The sequence below is a fragment of the Poecilia latipinna genome, unplaced genomic scaffold, assembly GCF_001443285.1.
Source record: "Poecilia latipinna isolate Pla-1442-1.1 unplaced genomic scaffold, P_latipinna-1.0 Scaffold981, whole genome shotgun sequence".
Taxonomy (NCBI): Eukaryota; Metazoa; Chordata; class Actinopteri; order Cyprinodontiformes; family Poeciliidae; genus Poecilia; species Poecilia latipinna.
In genome coordinates this window covers 55,029-79,482 of record NW_015113597.1, presented here as the reverse complement: position 1 = coordinate 79,482, position 24,454 = coordinate 55,029, and the positions used below count along the sequence as shown (strand labels likewise).

General features: G+C 38.0%; 2 protein-coding genes across 10 annotated transcripts; one reads left to right on the top strand and one right to left on the bottom strand.

Moving 5' to 3' along the window:
• The first annotated feature begins 4,666 nt into the window (after positions 1-4,666).
• On the top strand, positions 4,667-10,589 carry elavl3 (ELAV like neuron-specific RNA binding protein 3). Of its 7 annotated transcripts, none has more exons than XM_015050243.1 (7): positions 4,667-4,883; positions 4,970-5,073; positions 7,522-7,675; positions 7,772-7,997; positions 8,432-8,485; positions 8,967-9,005; positions 9,742-10,589. In XM_015050243.1, exons 1-7 carry the CDS (start codon positions 4,679-4,681, stop codon positions 10,088-10,090), a joined length of 1,131 nt encoding a protein of 376 aa, XP_014905729.1. In that variant the 5' UTR covers positions 4,667-4,678; the 3' UTR covers positions 10,091-10,589. The 7 variants fall into 7 exon arrangements, with proteins under 7 accessions (XP_014905729.1, XP_014905730.1, XP_014905733.1 ...); XM_015050244.1 differs by having other exon boundaries at positions 7,769-7,997; positions 9,763-10,589; XM_015050247.1 differs by lacking the exon at positions 8,432-8,485 and having other exon boundaries at positions 9,763-10,589.
• A 6,390-nt stretch (positions 10,590-16,979) lies between these two features.
• Positions 16,980-22,018, bottom strand: prkcsh (PRKCSH beta subunit of glucosidase II). 3 transcript variants are annotated; one of them, XM_015050242.1, is made up of 18 exons: positions 21,931-22,018; positions 21,470-21,592; positions 21,246-21,362; positions 21,065-21,160; positions 20,928-20,985; positions 20,730-20,847; positions 20,234-20,363; positions 20,010-20,094; positions 19,611-19,689; positions 19,428-19,511; positions 19,179-19,343; positions 19,005-19,098; positions 18,721-18,790; positions 18,509-18,598; positions 18,351-18,425; positions 18,165-18,264; positions 17,914-18,073; positions 16,980-17,444 (listed from the first exon to the last, which is right to left on the bottom strand). In XM_015050242.1, exons 2-17 carry the CDS (start codon positions 21,558-21,560, stop codon positions 17,927-17,929), a joined length of 1,599 nt encoding a protein of 532 aa, XP_014905728.1. In that variant the 5' UTR covers positions 21,561-21,592; positions 21,931-22,018; the 3' UTR covers positions 16,980-17,444; positions 17,914-17,926. The 3 variants fall into 3 exon arrangements, with proteins under 3 accessions (XP_014905728.1, XP_014905727.1, XP_014905726.1); XM_015050241.1 differs by having other exon boundaries at positions 21,911-21,990; XM_015050240.1 differs by lacking the exon at positions 21,931-22,018 and adding an exon at positions 21,820-21,912.
• Between the last annotated feature and the right edge of the window lie 2,436 nt (positions 22,019-24,454).

Below are 24,454 nucleotides of genomic sequence, written 5' to 3'. Positions count from 1 at the left end.
TATATATAGTGGCAGCAGCATCTCTCCTCCACATGGTCCGCAGCCCCCCGTGCCTGTACCGCAGTGCCAAGCAAATAAAAGCGTTGAGTCAGACAACCTTTCCAAAGCACTTACACAATTCAAGGACAAGGACAGGCGAGGCCATCACTGTAGAGCGTTTCTTTGATCTTATAAGGTAAAAACTTCTCGCCCCATTCACTGGGCCTTACATGGAGTAAAATACTGAAGACGTGAATCCTTTTTTCAAATTTTTTAAAAATTACTATTTTTATTTATTTATTTATTTTATTCGGTTTTATAGGTGAGGGCAAATTATGCAGAGTGAAAATATCAAAAGAAGCGATAAATGCGATTATATAGGCAGAGATCTGCTTCTTGTAGGTCAGCATATATTTACATATAAAAATGAATGACCTTTGTTCATGTATTTCTTTTTTTAATTCTATATTTAAGCCCTTTGATAAACAGCATTTATTTTACTATGGCGAATCTATTTTTATTCATCATGTTAATGTATTGTAAAAGAAGAGAACTATTTTATTGTAGCACAATTAAATATAAGACTCTGAAATAAAAAAAAGAGGAAAAAAAATAATACAAACATTATATACTATATAAACAAAACAGGCTTTGCACTGAGGATATTGGACATTTCTTTGGGGGTTTTTTGACTTGGAGATGGCAACTGTAACGATCATTGTTCCCGGAGAGTCCTGCAGCCCCTGGCCTCGACACAAAGCGCCACTGTTTACATTAATATTCATAGTGCTGCCATAGCCCTCTGCGAGAGGGAGAAGAGGAGGAACGGGTGGCTCTTTTGTTTGGTCGTTTCAATACGTTTATTCAGCAAATAGGCGCTCTGGTTTATGAATGCCAGCAGAGCTCACCAGTTCCTTGATTTAAAAGCAGGCGATGCACAGCAGAAACAGAGAAATCAGTCGATCCTTTAAATTGTCTAAATAGGTTTGAAATATTCCTTTTACGGATCGGTGCTTAGAGGTTCGAAATGAAGAAGGAAAAAAAGAAATACATGAACAAAGTCGATTTTCTTTTGGTCGTTTCACGGCCATCTGTGTCTTCAAAAGAGCCTGTCCGAAAGCCACTCCCTTTTCAGCACGCTGGATAGCGCCCCGCATGATCCAAGGACTTGTGAGACAGATTTGTGTCCTGCAGCCTTTGACGCTGTCTGCTGTCATCTTATCAAAGCGGTCCATAACACCCAGGGATCTTTGCGATCTTTGAGAAATCTTTTATTTTGTCATCTGACTGTGTGGAGTCTCTGTTCGTGGCTGACAAGAGCTGTGACTCCGGTCGTCCTGTTGTGTTACATCTGCCACCATGATCCCCTAAGCTGCAGAGAATGTGGCTAATGCCCTTTGTTTGGGATAATCCTGTAATCTGTGTTATTTAGATGGCTCATTTACACTTTACACTAGCATTCTGTTTTAGATTATTGTCTTGCACACCTAAAATCATTTGTATACAAAGAAGAAGAAGCTGCTGCTTAGGTTATGTTTTGATAAAACAAAATGGTTGGTCTAAATTATTTCCTAATGCTATATTATATACAGATTTTCTACTTCTGTCAATTATTATATATGCTGACCATTAGATAGCTAATGCTACTAGAAAATGTACATCCAGTTCCTATGGAAATAAACACTGAAATCACAGCATTTCACTGTAACACCCAATTTAAACTGCAACATGCAAACTTTGTGAGACACATGCTATTCCTCTGTATTATACAGCCCCAAGTGCTCCAATGCATTTGGAGCAGAAATGATTTGAATGCATCACAGGACAGAGACCACAAGACATACATTTACATTAAGTCTTGCAACGCTCCTTTGTTTTCTAATTTAATTGTGCACAGTGTAGGTGGGGTGTGTTTGGCGAAGGGAGGCAGGGCCTCTTGTTTGCGTGCAAATCTGGTTTCATGTGTTTGGTGGTGGAGGCTGAGCTCTTGTTGCGTGCAAGTCTGGGACCGTGTGTGGGCGAAGCTGATGCACTCCATTAAATATTAAGGGAGGTCTCACAGAACCCCTAAAATAGAAATAAAAACAACAGGCAGCGGGGGTCCCAACGTGATGAAAACAGCTGTGTTGGTGTGTTGGAGATTTAAAATCAGGAATTAGTTATCATGTTTCGTCCTTATCAGAGAGAAATAAAAAGGTGAGCAATGTATCTAAGAAACTGTTAGTGTTCCTATTTATTTTCTGGTTCAATATCTCAGAACTTACGATTGCACTACATGCGCATACTAACATTTATTTAGCATTTCATGCTTTTATTTGCTTTTGTTAGAATTATATACCGTTATGCTTTCAAGTAAAGCATAAATCTGTTAAATGTATTCTTATCTTCATGCTGTAGCTGGATGTTGTTGTTAAATGCTTCTTTTAATTTATCTATTTATTTTGCTGCTTGTGTGTCTGAGAGGCACCGTGGATTTATGAATTATATAACCTCACACTGTTTGCTGGAAATGCTTACTCTGCCTCTCTGAGGTTTTCCAGTTGGAGAGTCAAATTTGCCCTGAAAATGTCTTTCCCCCACCCTTTGTTTTATACAGCTTTTGCTATTACTTGGACAAATTTTGTTTATTCCACCCCACAAAGTAATGCACTACTACTAGCATGAAAACAACAAAGCAGTCTGTTTCTTTATAAAACATTAAAGGGAGTCATATCATTTTAGGTATCTTTTTAGCTTCATATCAAAAATATTTACATGACAGGCTGTTGTTCTTTTTGCTGTTCAACCTTTGTACATAAAGGTGCATTTTATGTATTTTAGTTTTTACACTGTCTCAACTGTCACCACGCTGTTCTTTGTTTCTACAAAGACAAACATTATCAGCATGTGTACGACATACATCTAACCTGTGTGTCTGCTGCTAACAAGCAACAAACAAATAGTTAAGTAAGGAAGTTTGTCAGCCGTTAGAAACACTGTCGTCTTTGAGGGGCTGTAACCAGGGCAACCTGAGTCAAGGTGAGTCTCAAAACAAGGCAGATGGATGCTGAGGTTAGGTAAAAATGAGTTTATTAGAAAAACCCATCAAACTTAACAAAAAAACAAAACAGGAATTTGTTCAATTTTAGTACTTTATTAATTCAGAGGGTGTGGAAACAGAAACAATAAAAGTAGCAAAATTATGATCTAGAACAGAATATCAAGAGAACTTTAATGAAGTCAATGAGGCACTCACAAGTCGTGAGAAATATCGTCTGTCAAAAATACATTTAAATTACATCTGCAGTATTTCTCCATCAAATTGGTCTTTCTTAGAATAACATTAGGGAATAATTTGTGGAAGTTGATAATTAACTCCTTTTATTGTTTGGTAGAATGTTTTAATTCCCCATGAGATTCAGCGAGGGTGAGCCTCTTGCCATAAACAAATAATAACAAATTAACAACCTGCTGTAAGTCAAATATAGAGTTTGAGGTAACTGTTTACAAAACGACCCAACAAGCATTAGTATTTACTCAGATTGCAAAATTGCGAGCAAGAATGGTACAAAAAATGCAAGAAAATAAAAAAAGAAATACAAAAATGTGGTTGGATGATGTAACAGGTGTACTAACAAGTCATAGAAATACTCCTTAATCAATAACTGTTTTAAAACAAAAAAAATTAGGCAACTAAAAACTAATAACTAATTGTATCAAAATCTAGACTTGATTGTTGACGTGAATGTAGACCTAGTGTTTAAATTTAAAAAATCAGACAACAAAACAAATAGTTTTAAGCTGTAGTAGAAAAATCTCTTCACCATTTTGTATTCTTATTCTCTAATTTTTCCCTTTTTTCATTATATTTTTTGTAAAAGTCTGGCTTTTCCAGAATAATAATAAAGTACAGCTCAATTCAGTGTTATTAAACTCGGTATGAATAAACACACACGCACAGTCACACACACACGCACAAACATTTGCTGTGACTGTCTATGATATAATATACTATAATATTGATCTGGTCTCAAAGAGCTTGGTGCCGAGGGAGAGGAACTGGAGCAGGAAGTCTGTCTTTGTTGCCGTTTTCTGGTATTCTGCATGGCTCTAATTAGGTGCATCAAAGCAACACAAAATACTCCACTATACACCATCTCTGTGCTCACTTAAAAACTGGGAAATTAAAGGCCACAGAGTCCAAAGACAAAAACTGTTTGGAAAAAAAAAAGTATTTTAGCTAACCATGATATGAATTATTTATTGGAGCACTAAATCCATCTGACAGCTCCCTTGGTTTTGTGCCAGTCTGGTAGCCACCATTCTGACCATCCGTCCCTGTGTAATGATGTAATGATGTTTGACCCTGGAAGAGTAGGGGGGGTTGGGATGGGAGGAGTAAGGAAAAGGGACTGTGACATCTGCAGGACCAGAGGCAGGGAGTAGGAGAGCAGAAAAGATGGAGCAGAAGGGGGAAGGGAGGATGATAAATCAGACCTTGTCCACCTCCATTTTAGCAACGCTGATTCTTGACCTGCACTTCTGATGCTTAGAGAGTGAGCTGCCTCTGTGTGCTCTGCTGTGTGCAGCCTCTATTAGCATATGTATCACTGTAAGCTAAATAATGGATTCGAAGCATGTTTAAAGGTTTACTTTTGCAGAGTCTATTTGTGAATAATGAATCTAATTCCACCCTCTTCCTCAGCAGATAATCAGCACCATGGAAACGCAGGTGTCCAACGGTCCAAGCGGAACCAGTCTGCCCAACGGCCCAGTCATTAGCACAAATGGCTCCACAGATGACAGCAAAACCAACTTGATCGTCAACTATCTGCCTCAGAACATGACCCAGGAAGAATTCAAAAGTTTGTTTGGTAGCATTGGAGAGATCGAATCCTGCAAGCTAGTCAGAGATAAGATAACAGGTACAAAACTGGCATGGGCTGAAAAAGTCACTCCAGGTGGTTTTGAAAAATCTCAACATCCCCTGTCATTCTGTCTTTTCCTGCAGGTCAGAGTTTGGGATATGGTTTTGTAAACTATGTGGATCCAAATGACGCAGACAAGGCTATCAACACACTAAATGGTCTCAAATTGCAGACTAAAACAATCAAGGTGGGCAGAACTCGATGCTTTGAGAACAGAATCACTTCAAATTCATTTTGGATTCTTGACAACATTCCAGACAAAAAAAAAGGAAGGAAGTGGAGATTTTGTCAAGGGGGTTTGGTGAAAGAGGTGGCAACGGATGTCAAAGCAGGAGGGGAGCAAATACAGGGGGGCAAAAGGGTGGTGGGGGGGGTGGAGAGGCAGAAGGGAGTGGTAGCATGAACAAAAGAAGAATGAGAAAGGGTGAAAGGAGAGGGAGAGAGTGGAGGTCAGAAAGCAAGGGGCGGACAACATGCGGAGGGTTTTTGTGATGGAAATGCAATTAGGCAGCCTGACTGTGGCACACATGGGTCAGCGCAGGTTAGCCCATCTGTCCTCAATCTAGGCTAATTAGGGGGCTTCTTTGTCCCAAAATCAGATGATGGACAGAGAGGTGGTGGGGAGTAGGGGGGGGGGGATCAAATTATTAATCTCTAATTTCATCCAATCTCAAACTTGATCAAAGGCTGAGACAAACTGCAGGATCTACAGAGCAGATGCTCTGACTCAACAATGAACTTTAGGTCAAGTCAAAGATAAACATACAGCAAGGAAATATCTAAGCAAAAAGCCAATTATTATCACAGTGACCGTAAAGATAATTCTTAAGAAGGAAAATGTCCACTCTTAGATATAAAAACACAGTAGCTGATGTCAGTACTCCAATCTTCTCCCGATTTTACAGAAAGCTTCAAAGAAAAGATCAAGGTGTGGGGGAAAGTGGGTGGAGGGGATGATGGAGGGGTCGAGAGCAGAATGCCAATGACGGGATTAGAGGCCATATGGGCTTGAGGCACCATCTGTACTGTGGGAGCGACAGCGAGAGGGTTAATTATAGGGCAGCCTCTGCTCCCCGAACGGAGCAGCTCCCCCCCGCGCCTCGTCCAGAACACCCTAATCACCACGCAGCACAACCCTCCTGCTCACGCAGTCCCTCTGTGGACACAATAGACGCTGGTCCTTTGTGCTGATTTATGAAATCAAAGCACCTGTATTCATCTGAAAGATATGTTGACCAATTAACTAGCACCGAGTAGTTTTAATAGTAAAACATGGGTGCAAAACGACTGTACGATTTTCACAGACGTCTGTAAATGTATTTAGTGAATAGTATATTCATAAGTTGGGAGAACTCTTCCCAGCCTTAAGGTGCGTTTCACTGTTTGCTCGGTTGGAGCGTTTCGCTCACCCCCCTCCACCCACCCTGGAGAATAGAAACAAAGAAAGCAGGCAGGACAGAGGGAGAACGGCTCAGCCTATCTCCAACAACACTCACACTGTCTCTCCATCACACACAAACACACCACTCCTAACAAAGAACTGCAGTGGACTATCTGTCACTCAACCGTTCATGTTTCCATAAACAGGATTTATTTTATTTTATTTTATTTTTTTAAAAAGAGGCAACAAGAGGTCAGCCTCTTACACAATCACTTAGATATTATTTTTTCATAACAGAAAACAGGTCACTGAAATGAGACTGAGAAGAACAGCCATGTGGGATACGAACAGATGCATCAAAAATGACGCTGTACTAATTAACTCACTGGAGAATTTGGGAAACTGTATTGACTGAAGCCGATGTTTTTCAGTGCAAAGCAAGGAAGTCCCATGTGATTGTTAAGCAATGATTGGATTCAGCTGCAGTAATGGTTACGCAGCTGTTAAATAGTGTGTCTGTGATGAATCTGAAAGTCATGTTTTAAGGTAAATACAGACACAACTTGGTCTGTAGAGAAGAGCGAGAATAAGCGGGATTCTTACTTCAAACTACCACTTACATTGTAATTTAAAGGTTATTTACTGTACTTAACATGAATATTCACACTCCTTGAACTTTGTAATATTATAAAAACAAACTGCAACAAATGTTTGAGGTCTTCTATGGGATGGCCAACACTAAGTTGAGTATTTTTGTGAAGGTGAAAGGAAGGTTGGGCATAAAGGCATGTGTAATGACATTTTCTGTTTGTAAGATGAGAGTAAAACTGAACTTTTCGGCCAACAAGCGCAATATTAGTTGTAGAGGAAAACTAACACTCTAAGCAATGAAGCATAGTGGTGGGAGCATGATGCTGTGGGGATGATGGACAAAGGTTCACCTGTCTTCAGGAGCAGCCAGAACTACAATTGACTGATTTACATCAAAGCATATTCACGTGTTAAAATTGTTCCATCAAAGTTCAAACCTAAATTTATTTAAATCATCCATTTGATCTATTGAAAATAAAATAATTTTGTGACTAACATGTATGTTTTTCCTTCCACTTCACATTGTTTCAGTACTTTGTGTTTGTCCTGTTGCTCTAAATTCCAACTAAATACATCATAGTGTCCGTAAAAGTATTCAAGATGTGTGAATACTTTTACAAGGATCTGTATCTGTGATTCAACAGATTATTCAATCTGCTTTAGGTATCATATGCCAGGCCAAGTTCAGCCTCCATCCGTGATGCCAACCTTTATGTGAGCGGACTCCCCAAAACCATGAGCCAGAAAGACATGGAGCAACTGTTCTCCCAGTATGGTCGCATCATCACGTCCCGCATCTTAGTGGACCAAGTTACAGGTAAGGCCTTTTAATAAAACTGATCACCTCAAGCCAAGCTGACCCACCAACACCAAGGTAGTCACGCCAATCCTCTGTATTTTGTTTTCGGAGCAGGCATATCACGGGGAGTGGGCTTCATCCGGTTTGACAAGCGAAATGAAGCAGAGGAGGCCATCAAAGGACTGAACGGGCAGAAGCCTTTGGGTGCCGCTGAGCCAATCACAGTCAAGTTTGCCAACAACCCAAGCCAGAAAACAGGCCAGGCCTTACTGACTCAGCTGTACCAAACTGCTGCCCGCCGCTACACGGGACCCCTGCACCACCAGACTCAACGTTTCAGGTACTGAACCGTCTCTAAACCCCGCCCTGAACTCCACCCTACCCCAAAATAAGTCCCTCATTTATTGTTCTATTGTTGCTTTAAAAAAAAAAAAACATTTCCATTTCAACAGCATGTTTTTGAGCTCAATTAAAAGTGAGTCATTGTAAAGTTGAAAGAGATGGAAGATCTTTACAGTTTCTTCATTTTTATGCAACATCTGTACCACAAAATGGCTAAGAGATGAAGCTGGAGGTCGTAATCGTCAGTGGGAATATGCAAAAATTAAGACATGTAAACTGTTTAAAGAAAACAAAATTATTTTGATTATAAAAGCTATAATTAATTTTCTCCTTTAGGTTACTATTTCTTATTTGGAAACATGGTATTTTTCCCTCTTCTTTCTCCCTCTCCTCCTCCTCACACTTTTTCTCTGACTTTCTTTTAAACTGCAGTGTGATCCCTTCACTTGGAAAGGGACCAGATCCAAATAGCAGCTCAAACACAATGTAAGAAACTAGATTTTTCCAAGTACAAATAGAATCAAGTTAAATACATTATGATTTGCATACTGCTTATAAGTCATAGACCTTGCAAAAAAAAAAAAAAAATTCAAAACTATCGGGTAAGGTTGTATTTATGTGGATAATTGTGCTGAATGACAAAAAGCAAAAAGAAATCGCTCAAAATAAAAGCATTGTGGGATCTTTCCTTCTTTTGCCACTAGATGCAAATTTGCCTATATGTTTATACATTAACGCTAATAAAAGATATTGTAACTTATAAATACTAATAAATACCAGCAGGACTATATGTCACAAGATAAATTTGTTGCTGGATGATATGAGACTGCGTTGAAGTGAAGGATGCCCTCTGCAGGCCAGCTGATGAAGACGCAACACATTAACCATAAAAAGCCCACCACTCCCATTCCTTGTAGATCTCATAACTAACCTCTGCATCCCCTTCACTCTCCCTCTTGCGTTGCAGACTCGACAATTTACTAAACGCCAGCTACGGAGTCAAGAGGTAAATGCCAAAAGGCGTCCTTTCAAAAGCATTCATGCCAAAATAAAACCTTCAAACAAAGTGCCCGGAATACCACATGCTGCTTTAATCTCAAAAGAAGTTGCATATATGGCCATAATTCTTAATGCCCACAGCCCATTTATCCATTCTACTGAATAAGCACTATCTGTACCTTCCTAACAGCGGGGTATTCTGGCATGGCTTTGTTTAACCTTTTCGTTCCTTTTGTTTATTTGAATCAATATGAATAATTTCTATGTATTTATTTCTGAACTAACATTGTTGGTTTCAGTTGCTTTAATGTCCCCTTTTTTTCACCAGCATGGACATACCAGATTCCGTTTACGTCTCTTCTGTTTGCTCCAGTTTTTCGTATGATTTGATTCCAGTTTGCTTTTCATCCCTCTCTAGGTTTCTGTGTTTTGTTCAATGCTGTGATTTCAGTTGAACATCGTGATCCATGTGTTTTTAATTCTTCCAGAGGCTCTGGTCAGCAGAGGAAAAAAATTTAATAAATGCACATTGTGTGGGTGTCTTGTCTCAGGGCACGCAGTGTCATTATGTATAAAAGCAGGCAGTTAGGAGCCACTGTGGTGCCCACACATATTTATCTACTTACTGTACAGCAGAGAGAGGATGGAGATGGGGATCCTCAAATGCGACAGATACCTAGTTATTAGAAGATAATCTATAGCACTGAATGCTATGTGGAACTTCAGAATGACACCCATGGTAGTTCTCCTCCTCTCTTTCCCAGATTCTCCCCCATCACCATTGACAGCATGACCAGTCTGGCCGGGGTCAACCTAACCGGTCCCACCGGAGCCGGCTGGTGCATCTTCGTCTACAACCTGTCGCCCGAGGCGGACGAGAGCGTCCTGTGGCAGCTCTTTGGGCCTTTCGGCGCCGTCACCAATGTCAAAGTCATCCGTGACTTCACCACCAACAAATGCAAGGGCTTCGGCTTTGTCACGATGACCAACTACGACGAAGCTGCCATGGCTATCGCCAGTCTAAACGGCTACCGCCTGGGCGATCGCGTGCTGCAGGTTTCCTTCAAAACCAGCAAGCAGCACAAGGCCTGAAGCAGACGCCGCCGGTGGCAGCTGGTTGAACCTGCAGGGGGTCCTACCTGAAGCCTCCCTGCGCCATCACTCTACATGGGCCTGGACTGAGTCTCTCTGTCTTTCTCTCTCTGACATGCTCGCACACAAACACATACACACACGCACGCACACACACACACAGACAGACGTGCAGATGCACAGAACACATGCACACACAAAGCATACAGACATTCTCAAGCGTAGATAAGTCAGAGTTTCAAACAAACACACTAGTGGAGTTCTTTCTTTTGTCTTTACACAACTTGCTAGTCTTTCCCTGTATTTGCCTGGATTGAATTAGAAAAGGGGTGCGTAGCTGATGGGGGGCTTTCTGAAAGGGAGGGGGGCAAGGGGGAAGAGCTTTCTATTTAGGAGACAGTCTAACGAATGTGACAGAGAATGTGTACTGAGTGCTTTGATTGAATTCAGGCAAATAATGACAACTGATGAACAAAATTATCAACAAAAACAAAAAAAACAAACAAAAAAAACGTGCAATTTACCTAAACTCTTACCCCACCATCTCTCCCATTATCCTGCTGGAGGGGATGTAGTCACTTTTTTTACACTTGGGCATTTTGAATCAGTGATTTTTTTAGATCAAAGAAAATGAAACTAAAAACAGTGTTCTCTTATATACGTCTATTAAAATATTACTATATATTCAATATTTAAGGTGGTTATAATAGCCGAGTATGTAAGCATTTTCTAGAAACTTTGACTACTGTTTCCTGACCTGCGTTAGGTGGTGCCTCGCTTCAAGGCATTTTTCTCTTATATATCAGAGCTTGTCAGCTCAGACCCAACATGATTTAGCTCAACGGTCAATGAAAAGAGCAGTTCAAAGGCCATCACTTCTATCCACACAGACTCACGAGAAATATCACAATAGAACAGTTAACGTATCACAAAAAAACACAGTTCAGTAATAGGAAGATTTACACATATTTAGTCCTCTGAAGCTGTCTTCTTTTTTTTTTTCTTTCACTTGATCTCATCCACGCGATGGATTGAATACGGGCAGACCGTCTGTGAACTTAGAGCAGAGCAGCAGCGCTCCCATGGTGACGACGTTCATTAGTAATTCTCTGCTGGGCGAGAGAGTGATGAGTGTGAGGGGAAAAACTGTTTCATCATCACACAGCTGCGTCAAAAGTACTGGTGTTTTTACACTTTGGCTGACTTGCAAAAGAAGCTTTATTGCGTCAAAAGTGGTTTTATTTCCGCAATGCCTTTCTATCAGCCGTTTGCCGTCAGGAAAAAAAAAAAAAGCAAGCAAAAACAGTCACTGACAGGCAGGTTTATTTCACTACAGCTGAATGTTTCTGCTCTTAGAGGGCATAGTCGGAAGAAAAACTTGAACATGTTTGAAATAGTACATCGTTAATAATAAAGGCAGACCCGCAAAGAAGCAAAAATGTGAAATTCACTAGTATTATTCCTCCGTTTCTTAAAGATAAATGCTACTTGTAGATTAAACTGGATCCATTATGTCCAATAGTGTATAGATTATACTGCTGATAACTGATTGCAGTCATATCTGAACACATATCCATTAAGCAGAAAGATTGCTCTGTATTTTACCTTTTTAGTCTGGAAAAAGTGATACGTTTTTTCTTTAAGACCATTGTTTTCTTCAAAAATCTTCCTGGTGACTTTGAACGTTCAAACATTGGCAGTACATCAACCTTGCAAATAAGTGTCATAGTTACCTTTTTGATCACAAAAAAAGCATTTAACAAGTTTCTCTCGATCAGTTTGGTGCAACAAACAAAAATAGCTGGTGATTAAAATATCCCCAACCCAGGAGCATAGGGATTATTTATGGCACTCTTGATGAAACAATAAGGCCCAACCCGTCTAGTGGAAGTGTCTGCTGCAGCCCAGATTTTTGATGTACCATGTGGAGAGTGAGTGTCTTTTAATATCAAGACACAGGCGCATGATGATACGTTAAATAAGGTCAGCTATATTCAAGTCATTTTTGCTTTTCTAAGTGACGCTGTGTTAGCCAAAGAGGACGGTCTCTTTGAAAAGGATTACATTAGAGATAATCTATTTTTATACATACAAAGGAACAAGACCTTGTGCTGAATTTTTACAGATTCTTAAGCTTGGAAAAAAAATTGGGACATCGCGTGGCTTCGTTTGAAACCCTCTGATCTTCACAGAGAAAGAGGGAAGAAGCAGCGTGGTGTATGGGCGGGGATATCTGGGGAGGGGGCGAAGGAGCCGCGTATCTCACACAAACTTAACCGCATCTGGAGGAACAACAAACCCGGCAAATGCAAATCGGACCCAAACGAAGATACATTTCAACAGCCAGGGTACGACCTGACAAGACACATCTGTATTTTAGAGCGTTCAGACGCACTCAGCATCTCTTGTCTTGAAATTTTGTTACAGTGTTGCTTCAACAATGGATGTTCTTTGACCTGAAAATCCCAGACAGAGCTGCAGTGAGATTGGCTCTCTGCCCAGCTGTAAAACTGAAGAAGCTGCTTGCAGATTGATAATAATAATAAAAAAAGATTCAAAAAGTGCTGGTGATTCACACTGAAAATCCTTACGATGAGATAGATTTGAGTTTTGCCAAAGAATTGCTTTGCAAGTCAGTACTAAGAAGGACAAACTAACTATAATATCCCCTACATAATTGCTGTAAAAATCTATGTTATTTGTTGAGCAAGGACCCTCGACAATTTGAGTTAGAATTAATTTTGAGCATATATTGTAAGTTGCGCATATCGATTTCCATTTCTCAATCAAAAAACAAAAACACCATACCAAATGCTAAAATCCACTACATTTGCACACATATCATGCAGTATAAAAAAGGCATATATATATAAAAAAGGGATGACTCAACTCACCTTATGACCGAGGCAAAAAAAACTAACAAAAAAACAAAATGCATCCACATATTTCCCCCGACATTCAAATCGCCCGTTTTATCTGTATCTTTTAATACATCGCCAATACTTTTTTTGCTGACATTTTTTTTTTTTGATCCGACTCATACTGTTTCTCCCCTGCAAATGCCGATTGCTGTCGTCCACAGCTAATCACAGAAAGGTCTAATCTAGCTCATTTGGTTCCTGCAAGTGATAGCACAGCCAGTTTGAGCACGTGGTGAGCCCAGCGACAGACATTATAGCAAGAAAACAGGCCACATTGAACTGCAGCCATGAAAAAAGTCCAAAGGTGACCTCTCCCACACCCGGTCCATATGGAGACCTACACCTGATGTACGGCAGAGAGCCGAGGACTATGGCAGGAAACAGTAAGACACTGCTTGAGCAACAACAATAATCATTTTAAAAAAAAGACAAAAAAACTTTCCTATGGAACAGTAAGTGCAATGTGCTTTGTTTTTATATTGACTGAGAACAAATGATATATATTTTTTAAAAAAGAAAAAGAAACGTCACACTGAAAGGGTTTTGAGGAATAGCAAGAGGAGCGACTGTTCAGGCGAAAGCGACTAAATCGAACAGACTCGTTACCAAATCAGAAAAAAAGAATGAGAGCTCTGATCTCCAAATTGTTCCACGACCACTTCCTCGGTCCCTATATTTCGTGCTCTGTCCACGCAAGCTCAAACTGCATATTTGGCTGACTTTAGCAGAGCTTTTGTCAATGACTTGGAAAGGAATATCGTCTTAACAGAACATCAGTTTTAGCCCACGTCAATTTCAAATATCATTTTCCTGTGATTTCTTGATTTCATTTACATATCAGGACTCACTTGTTAACTTAGTGTATTTGTGTTGTTGATGTTGCCATAGAGAACACACATGGGTCGAAGATTACGTTTCGGTTGCATTGATTGGGTACAGTTTGTTATTTTTCTTCCATTTTATTAGTTGCAGTTTTTACAGTGTATGCAGATTTTAGACTTAGTTAGATTTCTTTTGTTTCAATCAAACTGTGTTCAATTGTGTTTGTAAAGTCTGTGGTAGCTTTTGTTGCAACATAAAAATAATTTAAACTGAAAAAATTCAAAATAGCGCCAACAAACTTGTATTATTTGGGCGACTTTAAGCTTGTAGTTTTAACTTATTGTTAACTTAAAAACTATTTATTATGATTATTATTATTGCCTCGTATAAAGTATGTTTTGTGTATATTTATGGTTTATTTCATTATATTTGCAAGTTTAAAAGATTTTAAGTTTGCCAAAATTGTGGTTACACCATTTTGTTTCTTAAAAAGGGGGACAAATAGAAAAACAGCTTTAGAAGTACGATTTGGAAACGTTCTCCATAGTCAAAGAATGCACTGCTATATTTAACTAATTGAAGTGTATAAACATACATGCTGTGTGCTAGATGTTATGCCTTTACTGCCTGTGTTCTGTTTGTCTTGTTAAATGAAAATCTTTTAATTATTTAACCTAATCACAGTCTTGTTTTTTCCAACCACTCTGTGAGCCCCTGAGAGATGAAGGCGACCCCCCTTTAGTGAGGCTCCGGCTCTCTTCAGGGGGAGAGATTTGTTTGGTTTGCTCAAAAGATGCTTTCCTGTTTCGCTGATGGGCTGAATTTATCAAAATCTATTAAAGCCTCTGTATCTGTCAAATAAATGTTATCAGTGAGGCCATTTTTATCAATTCAGAGTCACAAACTTAGCCAAGAACTCTGGGGGAAAATATCGCAGAGCTCCAACAAGCTACAGGAAGGTTTTCTTTGGAGTGTCTAGAGTTGCAAAGGGATGAGTGGTCCTTCTGTTTCTCAACTGTATTTTGTGTCTATTTATTTAGAAGAGGGGACGCAGTAACTTAGTGATGTTTTTCTTACCTTTTCCTGGAATGGTAGAACAAATCAAAAGGTAAAAACGATCAAATAGTTCTGTCGACAGCAACGTCAGCAGAAACAAAAAAAAAAACAACAAAAAAAAACTACACAAAAAAAAATACTACAAAATCTCATACTTCCAAACATGACCAAATGAACAATGTCAAATTTAAACAAAGATAAAAAAATAAACCTTTCAGTTTAGACTAGGATATTTATTACTGGGATTTCAGCTGAAGACGCTTGAAGACTTTTTCATGGAATTGTTTAATTATTTGTACTTTACATGCCAGAAAAAAAAATAAAATGAAAGTTACAAATAAAAGTGTTGCAGGGGTTTTTATTTTCCTTTGTCAGAACAAAAGCAAGAATTTCATTACACCAGCCTCTACTAAGAACGCCAATTAGGAAGATTATTATTTTTATATGCTTAAAGAACTGAATGACAACAAATTATTGATAAATTATGAGTGTTTTTCAGCACAACTCACTCCCAGCTTTGAAAGAGGTTAAAAGAAACATGTTTCATTGCAAATGTTCTTTTGATGATGTTCTCCATGTGCCAAACATATAGCTGCTTAGAGACTCCAGGTTTTTTTTTGTGGTTTTTTTTTTGTCTCTCTGAGCCTTTTTAGACAAACACATATTAATATCAAACAAAGACGACTTGAGTAAAGGCAGAATGCAGTTTTCTAATTATTTTATACATCAAAAGGGAAAAAAAATATATATATCCAAACCAACCTGGCTCCATGTAAAGACATAATTCCCCACCTGCTAAATCAGGAGTGTTAACTTTCATATTGAGCCATTTCAACATTGTGAAGGTTTTCAAAGGGCCGGTTGTGCCAGAATTTATTGATAAAACCCATTAACAAACTGTTAGAACATTAATAAATAGCTGTCTCTCCTGTCAATAAGTACTTCTTAAAATGAAATATTAAGCATCTTTTCACATTTTTATACTTCGATACAATATTATTTAAGGAGACAAACTCCTTTTTTTAAGGCTTTCTTTATGTGATCACATTAAAAGCCACATGGCAAACCGGATTTGGCCCAAAGCTTTGAGAATGACAAGTGCTAAATCATGAATTTATCCGCAGCTGTACCCAGGCCCTGTCTGACAACATGAAGTAGGCTAATCAATTCTCAAAATGCAACACATCATGGCTAGATCTAAAGTAACTTAAAACCAAGCTGCTTTGATTCTTTCATGCATGTTTGAGAAATTCTCACAAATCCAGCCAAGTTTCCACTTCAAAAACAACCCTTTCCCCTCGCTTTCCCCACTCAGCTCCTCCAGACTAGCAGCAGCAATTAGTGAAACACCTGGTGGAACTTTGTGTCCTTTGATCTTATCATACAAACTACTTCTCAGATCAAAGCTCCTACGAAGTGGTTGGAAACGACATAATGGAAAGGCCTTTTTGTGATAAAGAGCCGAAGGCGGCGTGCAGAAAAGAGCTTCTTAAAGAGACAGAGATTATAAATTTCTCTTAAATTATGTTTGCTATATACAGAATTTTTATACCTGAAGGTAATATTACCTTCAGGTATAAATTTGTGGAATAAATTGGCACAATGTGCCTGAAAAAATTTACAATTGTTGATTATGGCACAGTGAATTAACTTATGAGAGAAGGGGTAGACTATAAAAGATATTTTCTTCCAACTTCTCCTTTCAGAAGTTTTGTTTATATCAGCATGTGACATGTTCATTTTAAATTGTAAATTAATGCAGTTAGTAAAATAATACCGCCTCTTTAATGATTGAACAATACAAAACAGGCTGTGCAAAAACTGCATCTCAAATGAAAACAAAAACATTGCTGAACTTAAGGCTATTTAGATTCCGTGCAAACTAGGGCTTAATTATGTAAATTAGAAGAACTTAAATATCTGGATTTCACTTCTGATTAACCAGATTAAGTTAATGACGGGTGTAGACTCAAAACAATGTTGTAATGAAAAGTGTAGCAGATGATATTTAAGAATGTACAAAAATATGCTTACCACATTACTTACAATAATTTGTTTTTAAGATGAATTGTACAGCACAGGCGTCACACTAGGAGGTGGAAGACATTTATTGGTCTCATTTTTTCCCAATCACAGAAACCTGATCTTGCACAATAATTCACATTATCACATATACTTTTTAAACCTACAAAATAGCAGTACAGGAATTTTAAACCTGTATTTTGAGCCGAGTCTGTTAGCAGCCAAATTGATCAAATCTAGGTGAAGTTTATGGAAATCGTACGACAGAAGAGATTTATTGGTTGGGAGAGTTACAACCGGGCTGAGATATGGTTAAAACAACTTTATTTGATAACAGTGGAATGACAATACATCCGACTTAAAAAACTAATCTGAGCACATCTTGCAGGGGTGGAAGATAAGACGTGCCGATCACAATCATTTCACTTCTCCTTGGAATTTCCGTAACCATTACAAAGAAAGCAGACGGAGGCGGAACAGCATGCAGACTGGAAACATTTTTGCTGCAATGACTGTGGTCCCTTCACAGCGTTCTGCAAGACAGAAGACAACAGCTTTTGGCAAAGGTAGTGACTTTTTAGGTTCAACTTCATCCTTTGGTATTTGACTTTGAAGAACAAAGTTTAAATGAATGTATCTTTGAAATTAAGCAAACCAAATAAAGAAAATTTCAGATACAAGAAAAACAAATGTCTGTGGCCATCGTGCAACCTTACAGTGTACGACTTAGTCAGGTCAAAGTACACATAGTTCTCTGATATACAATATTAAAACCAAAGATAATTGCTGCCAGTAAAGAACACAGAAACCATTGTGTCACAACTGATAATATTTCTTTGGGCTTTATTGTAACCCCTCACCAAATTGTTAGCTTCTTATCGCTCTAAGATCCACTAATTTAAATAACCTAAGACTTAAAAATGTGACCACTATAACAACTTGCATGATTATATATAGCAATCAATAAGGCGTCCACAACCACTGGAAATATAAAATACTTACAGCTAATGAGCTTCTAGAGCTCCTCATGGTCAGGATGTCCTGAATCAGAGCTTGAGGGGTCCTGGCAGATAGCAGGGCTGGTGAACTCCATCAGATATTCACAGCGACTCGGCTCTGATGTAGATGTCACAACTGTTTCCTTTCCACATGTTAACTTAACCTAATATTGTACAAAGGCTGTTACTTATAGTTTTGAAAAAAAAAAAAAAAAAAACATAAACAGAGATTGTCAAATGCTGCCTCAGACTTACAGTGGTGGATCTGTTGGGGCCTTGCCAACACCCGGTTCCATGTTCGTACTTCATCACAGAGTAGATGTTATCCTCAGGACCTGCCCATTTACCCCATGTTCTGTGTGACAGAAACAGAACATGTTGAATAAAATAAGTAAATCAACTCTAACAACAAACATGCAAACTATAAATTCCCATCCTTACCCTAAATTAGTCTCTGATCCACCAAATTTGGGTTTCTGTGACACTTTGTTAAAGGGACAAAGTCTGTAGACATACCTGTGAGAAAAAGATATGTAGTCATTCAGAGATTATTCTGTTACACTTGAAAAACATTTTAAAAAGAGTAAGTATGCACTTACTCGCCAGTGGTCAGTTCGTAACACTGGCTGTAGAGGTAGGCAAACTCAGAACTGGGTCCAAAGTCAAAAGAGATTTCCTTCTCAAGGTTCCTGTAAACAAACCAACTCCAGGTTTTAGTTTGCAACCCCCAACACATGGCTGGGTGAACAGAAATTTTGATGGCAAAAATTTATAATACTGGCCAAAAAGGCCTTTTTATACTGAAACGTACCTGATCTGATCTTCCACCTCCCGCAGAGCTTTCTCTGCCTCATTGAACTCATCCCTGGCTTTCTGAGCGGCTGGAATTAAAACAGATGATTACACTGAATTTAGCAACACATAAAAAGTCAGATAAGTCAAATGTTAGAGACCACCGATGCATGTAAAAGTTTCCAAACATCAATTCTCCAAGACTTTTGATATAAAAGTTTTAAGGTCTGGAAGACCAAGCAGAAATCCTTTTAATTAGGAAATCACTAGTCATTGCAGGACTGCTGGGTCACAAACACGTACCATCAATGAGAGTCTGTGTTTCTTGGTCATAGGGTGGCATAGTGCCCTCTTCATCATCATCCTTCTTGTCATCAGTTTGTGACGTTGAAGGGGGCTGAAACCAAATTGAAGTGATGAATTACCCAAACCTGAGATTTGCCAAGTTTAAGTTTCACTGAGAATCAAAAAGTTTACCTTATAGTCTCCTTCATCCATATCTTCATCATCTTCATCCATGTCTTCATCATCATCTTCCTCTGGGATGTCCTCATCAGGGTAGTTTTCAGAGTCATTGTCGGAGGATGGATCTCGGGTTTCCTCTTGTGTAGTTTCCCCTGGTGGAGGGACATCTGCAGTGGACTGATCCCAACAGACAAACATTTAGCTGCAGCATCAATATTTAACAAATAACTACTAACAACCACGATTTTGAATTTTTCTCACCTCAGAAGCATATTTTTCTTTAATATTATTCCAGACAGTCTCAAATGCTACCGTGTCCACTTTGTCCACTCCACCTAACAAACCCTGAAAAGTTACAAAAAGCAATAAATTTTTATCAGCTCAACTTTTGAGTTTAAGTTTGGTTTAGCAACACTGTTTTAGAGGAAATAGCCAGAGTTGTACCTGAGCTTCTGCTTCTGTGAATGAAGCATCAGAATCTGGATCAAGCTCAGAATGGGACTGAAGTTCAGTGAATGACACACTAAAAAAAACAAACAGAAAAAGGAACATTAATTTACAAAAAAAATAATAATAATAATAATTCAACAATCTGCCACGGCCTACAGATATGACATTTAATCATTTTATTAAAACCTGGACATAATATCTAAACGGGTGTGTTGGTTAAAAAATGAAGTAGCATACAGTAAAGAGAACCATTACAAAATAAGTTACAACAACACTAAATACGAGCATATAGTTTGGGTCCTTTTCCAAACTTAAATGGACGTAATTTTCGTTTCCAAATAACGTTTCATTTCTTACAACTCCTGAACATTTTGCAGCGTAAGCGGTACTCACAAGCCATCGTCATCATCATCCAGTTCAAGAAATACGTCGGCCATCCTAGCCTTGTCTTTCTCCATACGAATGACAGCTTTTTGTTCTGAAATAAAAGCCAAATTTACATTTGTCTCGTCTGTGATTCTGTTTGCCACAATTTAGATGTTGTGAGGAAGAACAGATTGAACATTGAAAGAAAGAATATGCTTTACAGACACCAGGTGGTGTTAATCTTAATTTACCTTCCCAGGCCTTCAGATGGCGCTCTTTAGCTTCTTTCTCTGGTTGCTCTGCAGTCTCCTTAACTGTTCTCAGTGCTTCAACCTTTGCTTCCAGATCTTTCTTACTGTTCTGGACATCTCCTAGTTTACTCTGTTGAACCGAAATGAAATTGCCAATTCAGCCCAAATAAAATCCGAATCAAGAATTGTACTGTACAGCTAAAAATAATCACTTTACCTAAAAATATATATTTTAAGGATACACTTCTAAACTAGGCCTGGGTTCATCACTTTACGAGCAGAACTTGTAAAAACAAAAACAACAACAAAAAGAAAAGACTAGGAATGAAAACTAAGGACATATCAACTCTTTCCCAAACTCCATATTAATCCTGTATTCTATTGTTTGCACAAATGTTGCATGGATTACATAAAAACAATCAATAAAATTATTTAACAGAATATACAATATTAATCCTGCACAGACTAAATTCAGAGCTCGTTTTTCTCTCCAAACCTTCTTGTCCTCAAGCCCCTGTTTGGCCTCATGGATAAGCTGTTTTTTAAACATAAAGCCTTCTTTTGCGATTTCTGCCATCTTCTGTAGTTCTTCCTTCTCTTTGCGACCCAACTCCCTGAAAAACACACAAGTAACGTCAAGACATTTTCATTTGGCAGTTCTAAGCAACTTATTGTAACCATAGAAAATACACACCTGCAGGTGTTTTGACAGTCAACACCACTGTTGTACTCATCAGTAGTGTCACAGCAGTCTAAAGAGAAAATGTAAGGGTTAAGAAGCTATTAAATATTTTTTCTAAAGGTGTATTTGAAACTGGACAAAATGCATACCACATATTCCATCATTGACGCGGGAGGAAGGGATGAAGCCTGGTCTAAAACCCGCATTGGTGCAGTGAAAGTTGCCATTGGGGCAAGCAGCAGTACCTGGGAGGGAGAAACACCTTGAGTCACAATCATTGTACTTTCAAATCACAACTGGATAAATCTCCAGGATGGAGGATTTACACACCTGGCTCATCAGAACCATCCAGACAGTCACAGTAGTCGTCATTTACTCTGTCAAAGGGAATAGTACGGGATCCATCCAGACACGTAAAAGGTTTGTCCTCTTCATAAAACTGGCGTTCTGTTATTCATTGAAACAGACAGCAAAGAGCTTAGACCTCCCCCAAATCAAAATGAAATGATTGAATTACTATTTAATCCATCACAAGTCAGGTTAAGAATGCTTACTTGACAAGGGGACACCACGGGGACGTTGAACCTCAGCAGACATGGCTCCGCCGATCAGAACCAGCAGCACGAAGTGACCGAACATTACCATGGTCAACCTCTAGATTAATGATCCAACAGTGCCTATAGAAACACACATACACACAATTTGCACAATAGTAAAATTTGCAGCTTTAACTTCTGATGAGTAAAACCATGTATTGGCAGAAGCTAGAGGTTCGTAGCTACTAGCTTGTACAGATAAAACAACGCTAACTAGCAAATTGTGCTAATGGCTTTGCCAAACGGCGAACAATAAATAGCAAATTCAAAATAAATCTGCGCAGTGACCATTATATAAACTTAAATACCTGAAGTGTGAACAAGTTACCAAAACAGAAAGGAAGAAAATGTATTTTTATCGGTGCCAATGCCTAATCATTATCTGGTGGAATAACCTACTTCCGTATAGAGGTACCCACCCTTCTTTTCGCCTTCTGTCGTTTTGCAATCTGATTGGACAAGAGATTCTCTTCTTCTTTTGTGATTTGGTGTAGAGAAGGAAATCCGTGACACGCGAGGACGACAGTCTTCTTCTTTCGATTGGCGGACAGCAAGAGGTCGACATTTCATTGTAGCGAAAATTCTAAATTCTGTCTATCAACAATGGGACACAGTTATACAATTAATTAAAGATTCTTAAGACTTCAAAAATATGTCAGTGCATTGCACATGATCATTGTCATATCATTGCCATTGAAGTAGACGTTCCAGTTTCCTGTTGTGATTGGCGGAGAGCTGGAGAAACGTCACACTTGTCTTGAGGAGAAGCTGTGCAGCCATCTCATGCCAGCTCAGTTTTTTTTACTGTTTTTAACACAGTAAAAACCTTACATAGAAGGTTAAAGCTGAGAAGCCAAACATATCAATTTTAAATGTAAACTGTAAAGCAATTTTAAATATCGGCTACATTTTCTGAATGGTTTTGAGCTTAAGTTTCCTCTGAACTTATTTCTAGATTTAGTTTTATACTTTCATGTACATCCTTTTTTTTTACTTCATTTTATTTATTTAATTTATGTTCTATTCAGGGGTACATTACTCACAATGTCACACAAATGTATTACTAAGAGGTATATTTATATTTACTAATATTTAACACTGGATGGGAATAACTTCTCAACAAATAAGCAAATTTGTTCTGGGGAAGTATATTCTAATGTATTTCCTTAAATTTTCCTTCTCCTAGTAATAAACAATTGTACTACTTCTGCCAATAGATGTAAATCATCTCTATGGACTAATGATTTACAACAAACAACTTGTTGTCCTTGTATATAATTAAACTTTTACATAGACATCTAAAGCAGTCAGTCTGAAAGATGATGTATATCTAAAAGCATATTGCATTGTGAAATGCAACACACTGTTGAGATCATATTCATAGTTTTAAGGCCTACAAAATAGCTCTTAGAAAAAGTAGTTTTGTATTTGGTTCTACAGAACTCTGAAGGCCTTTTATGTCTGTTATGTTCTTTTTTATAATATTTAATCAGTTTTGAAACCAACTTTCTAACACTTTGACATCGACCAGTTACCGGTACTCCTTGATACCAGTAACAGGCCCATCATGCGTAACAATGTAAGGGAGTTAAAGAATAAATTAATTGATGTCAAAGGAGAATGTGAGTACTATATTTGTTTCAATATAAAAATCTTGCTTTATTTGTATTTTAACACACTTTACGGTACCGAACAGTGAAATAAAAGAAAAATATACTGATATACTATTATACTATTTTATATATATAGATGTCGCTTATTAAATGCATTTATTCACAAAAATGACACCTCGGCTCTGTCAGGAGGAAAAAACTTTCATAAAAATAATATAATAAAAAATAACTTGGACACATTTTACACATTACAGCAAGTTCATTTACAAATATTACAATCATTTAATGTATTTTTTTTTTCCTATCACCCTTTAAACAAGCTCTGTTACTAATGACAAACACGTGAATTAAAGCCCAGAGGATTTCTCTCAAAGGGAGTCAGTCTGTGATAACATTACCTGACAGCAACACCAATGGGAACCAGATAAATAGGCCACCATGGGACGGACATTTAGGCCATCAGGCTAGATAGTGCTTAAAGTTACTAAGAAACAAAGGGAGTGTAAGTGCTGGAAATGACCAAGTCAAATAAGGACACATATTGTGACTTTCAGTAAAAAAAAACAAACAAAAAAAACACAATAGTAATTATAATAATAATAATAATAATAATAATAATAATAATAATCTCATAGACTCTTTCAAGGGGACGTCTAATTTATTTTACAGTGCATCTCAACCGCTGGATATTGTGGGTTTGGGACTTTTGCCCAGATGGATACACAGACTGCACACTACCTGAACCCAACTGTTTTACCTTGAAACCTGATGAAATAAAGTGCTGGTACAAATTTATTTGATTCGAACAATAAGTGTGCACTATTAAAAGTTATGACAAAATGTTACCCACATGTGAGGAAATATAGTATTCGAGAATGACAAGGTGACGGGGTGGCTTGTGGTGTCTCGGTGGTTATTTGTCAATCATTATAATTCGGATAAAATTTTATTTTACAGTACATTATTACATTATATACAAGAGTGGTAATGATTATAGCTATATATCATCAGCATGTGATTCATTTTCCAGACCATCCACCTGAATGATATAAAAATAAACTGTACACAAGCTGTTAAAAGAAAACACTTTCCCATGTTTTCTTTTCATCATTTAAAAAGAATGGCAGCAATCAATCAATTGAATAATCTCCTTAAGAAACAATTGCTACAGTATCGTGTTTGTATGGCAATTAAATATTACTGTTTTTATAGCTTATGACAGAACAAGAAGCCACAAAAACAAAGGAATATGTTTAAAGTAAAAGGCCAGTGCATATGGGATAGTAGATATTTTTTTTATATTTAAGTAACTGTGATAGTAATCCTGAAT

What these genes read in the sequence shown, in the direction of transcription:
- elavl3 (XM_015050243.1), top strand. Translation starts at nt 4,679, where the DNA reads ATGGAAACGCAGGTGTCCAACGGTCCAAGCGGAACCAGTCTGCCCAAC. An exon ending in TGCAGACTAAAACAATCAAG is followed by an intron (nt 5,074 to 7,521) that starts GTGGGCAGAACT and finishes AATCTGCTTTAG; the next exon opens with GTATCATATGCCAGGCCAAG. An exon ending in CACCAGACTCAACGTTTCAG is followed by an intron (nt 7,998 to 8,431) that starts GTACTGAACCGT and finishes TTTAAACTGCAG; the next exon opens with TGTGATCCCTTCACTTGGAA.
- prkcsh (XM_015050242.1), bottom strand. Translation starts at nt 21,560, where the DNA reads ATGGTAATGTTCGGTCACTTCGTGCTGCTGGTTCTGATCGGCGGAGCC. An exon ending in CCATCTGAAGGCCTGGGAAG is followed by an intron (nt 20,095 to 20,233) that starts GTAAATTAAGAT and finishes CTTTTATTTCAG; the next exon opens with AACAAAAAGCTGTCATTCGT. An exon ending in GCCCCAACAGATCCACCACT is followed by an intron (nt 18,074 to 18,164) that starts GTAAGTCTGAGG and finishes GTACAATATTAG; the next exon opens with GTTAAGTTAACATGTGGAAA.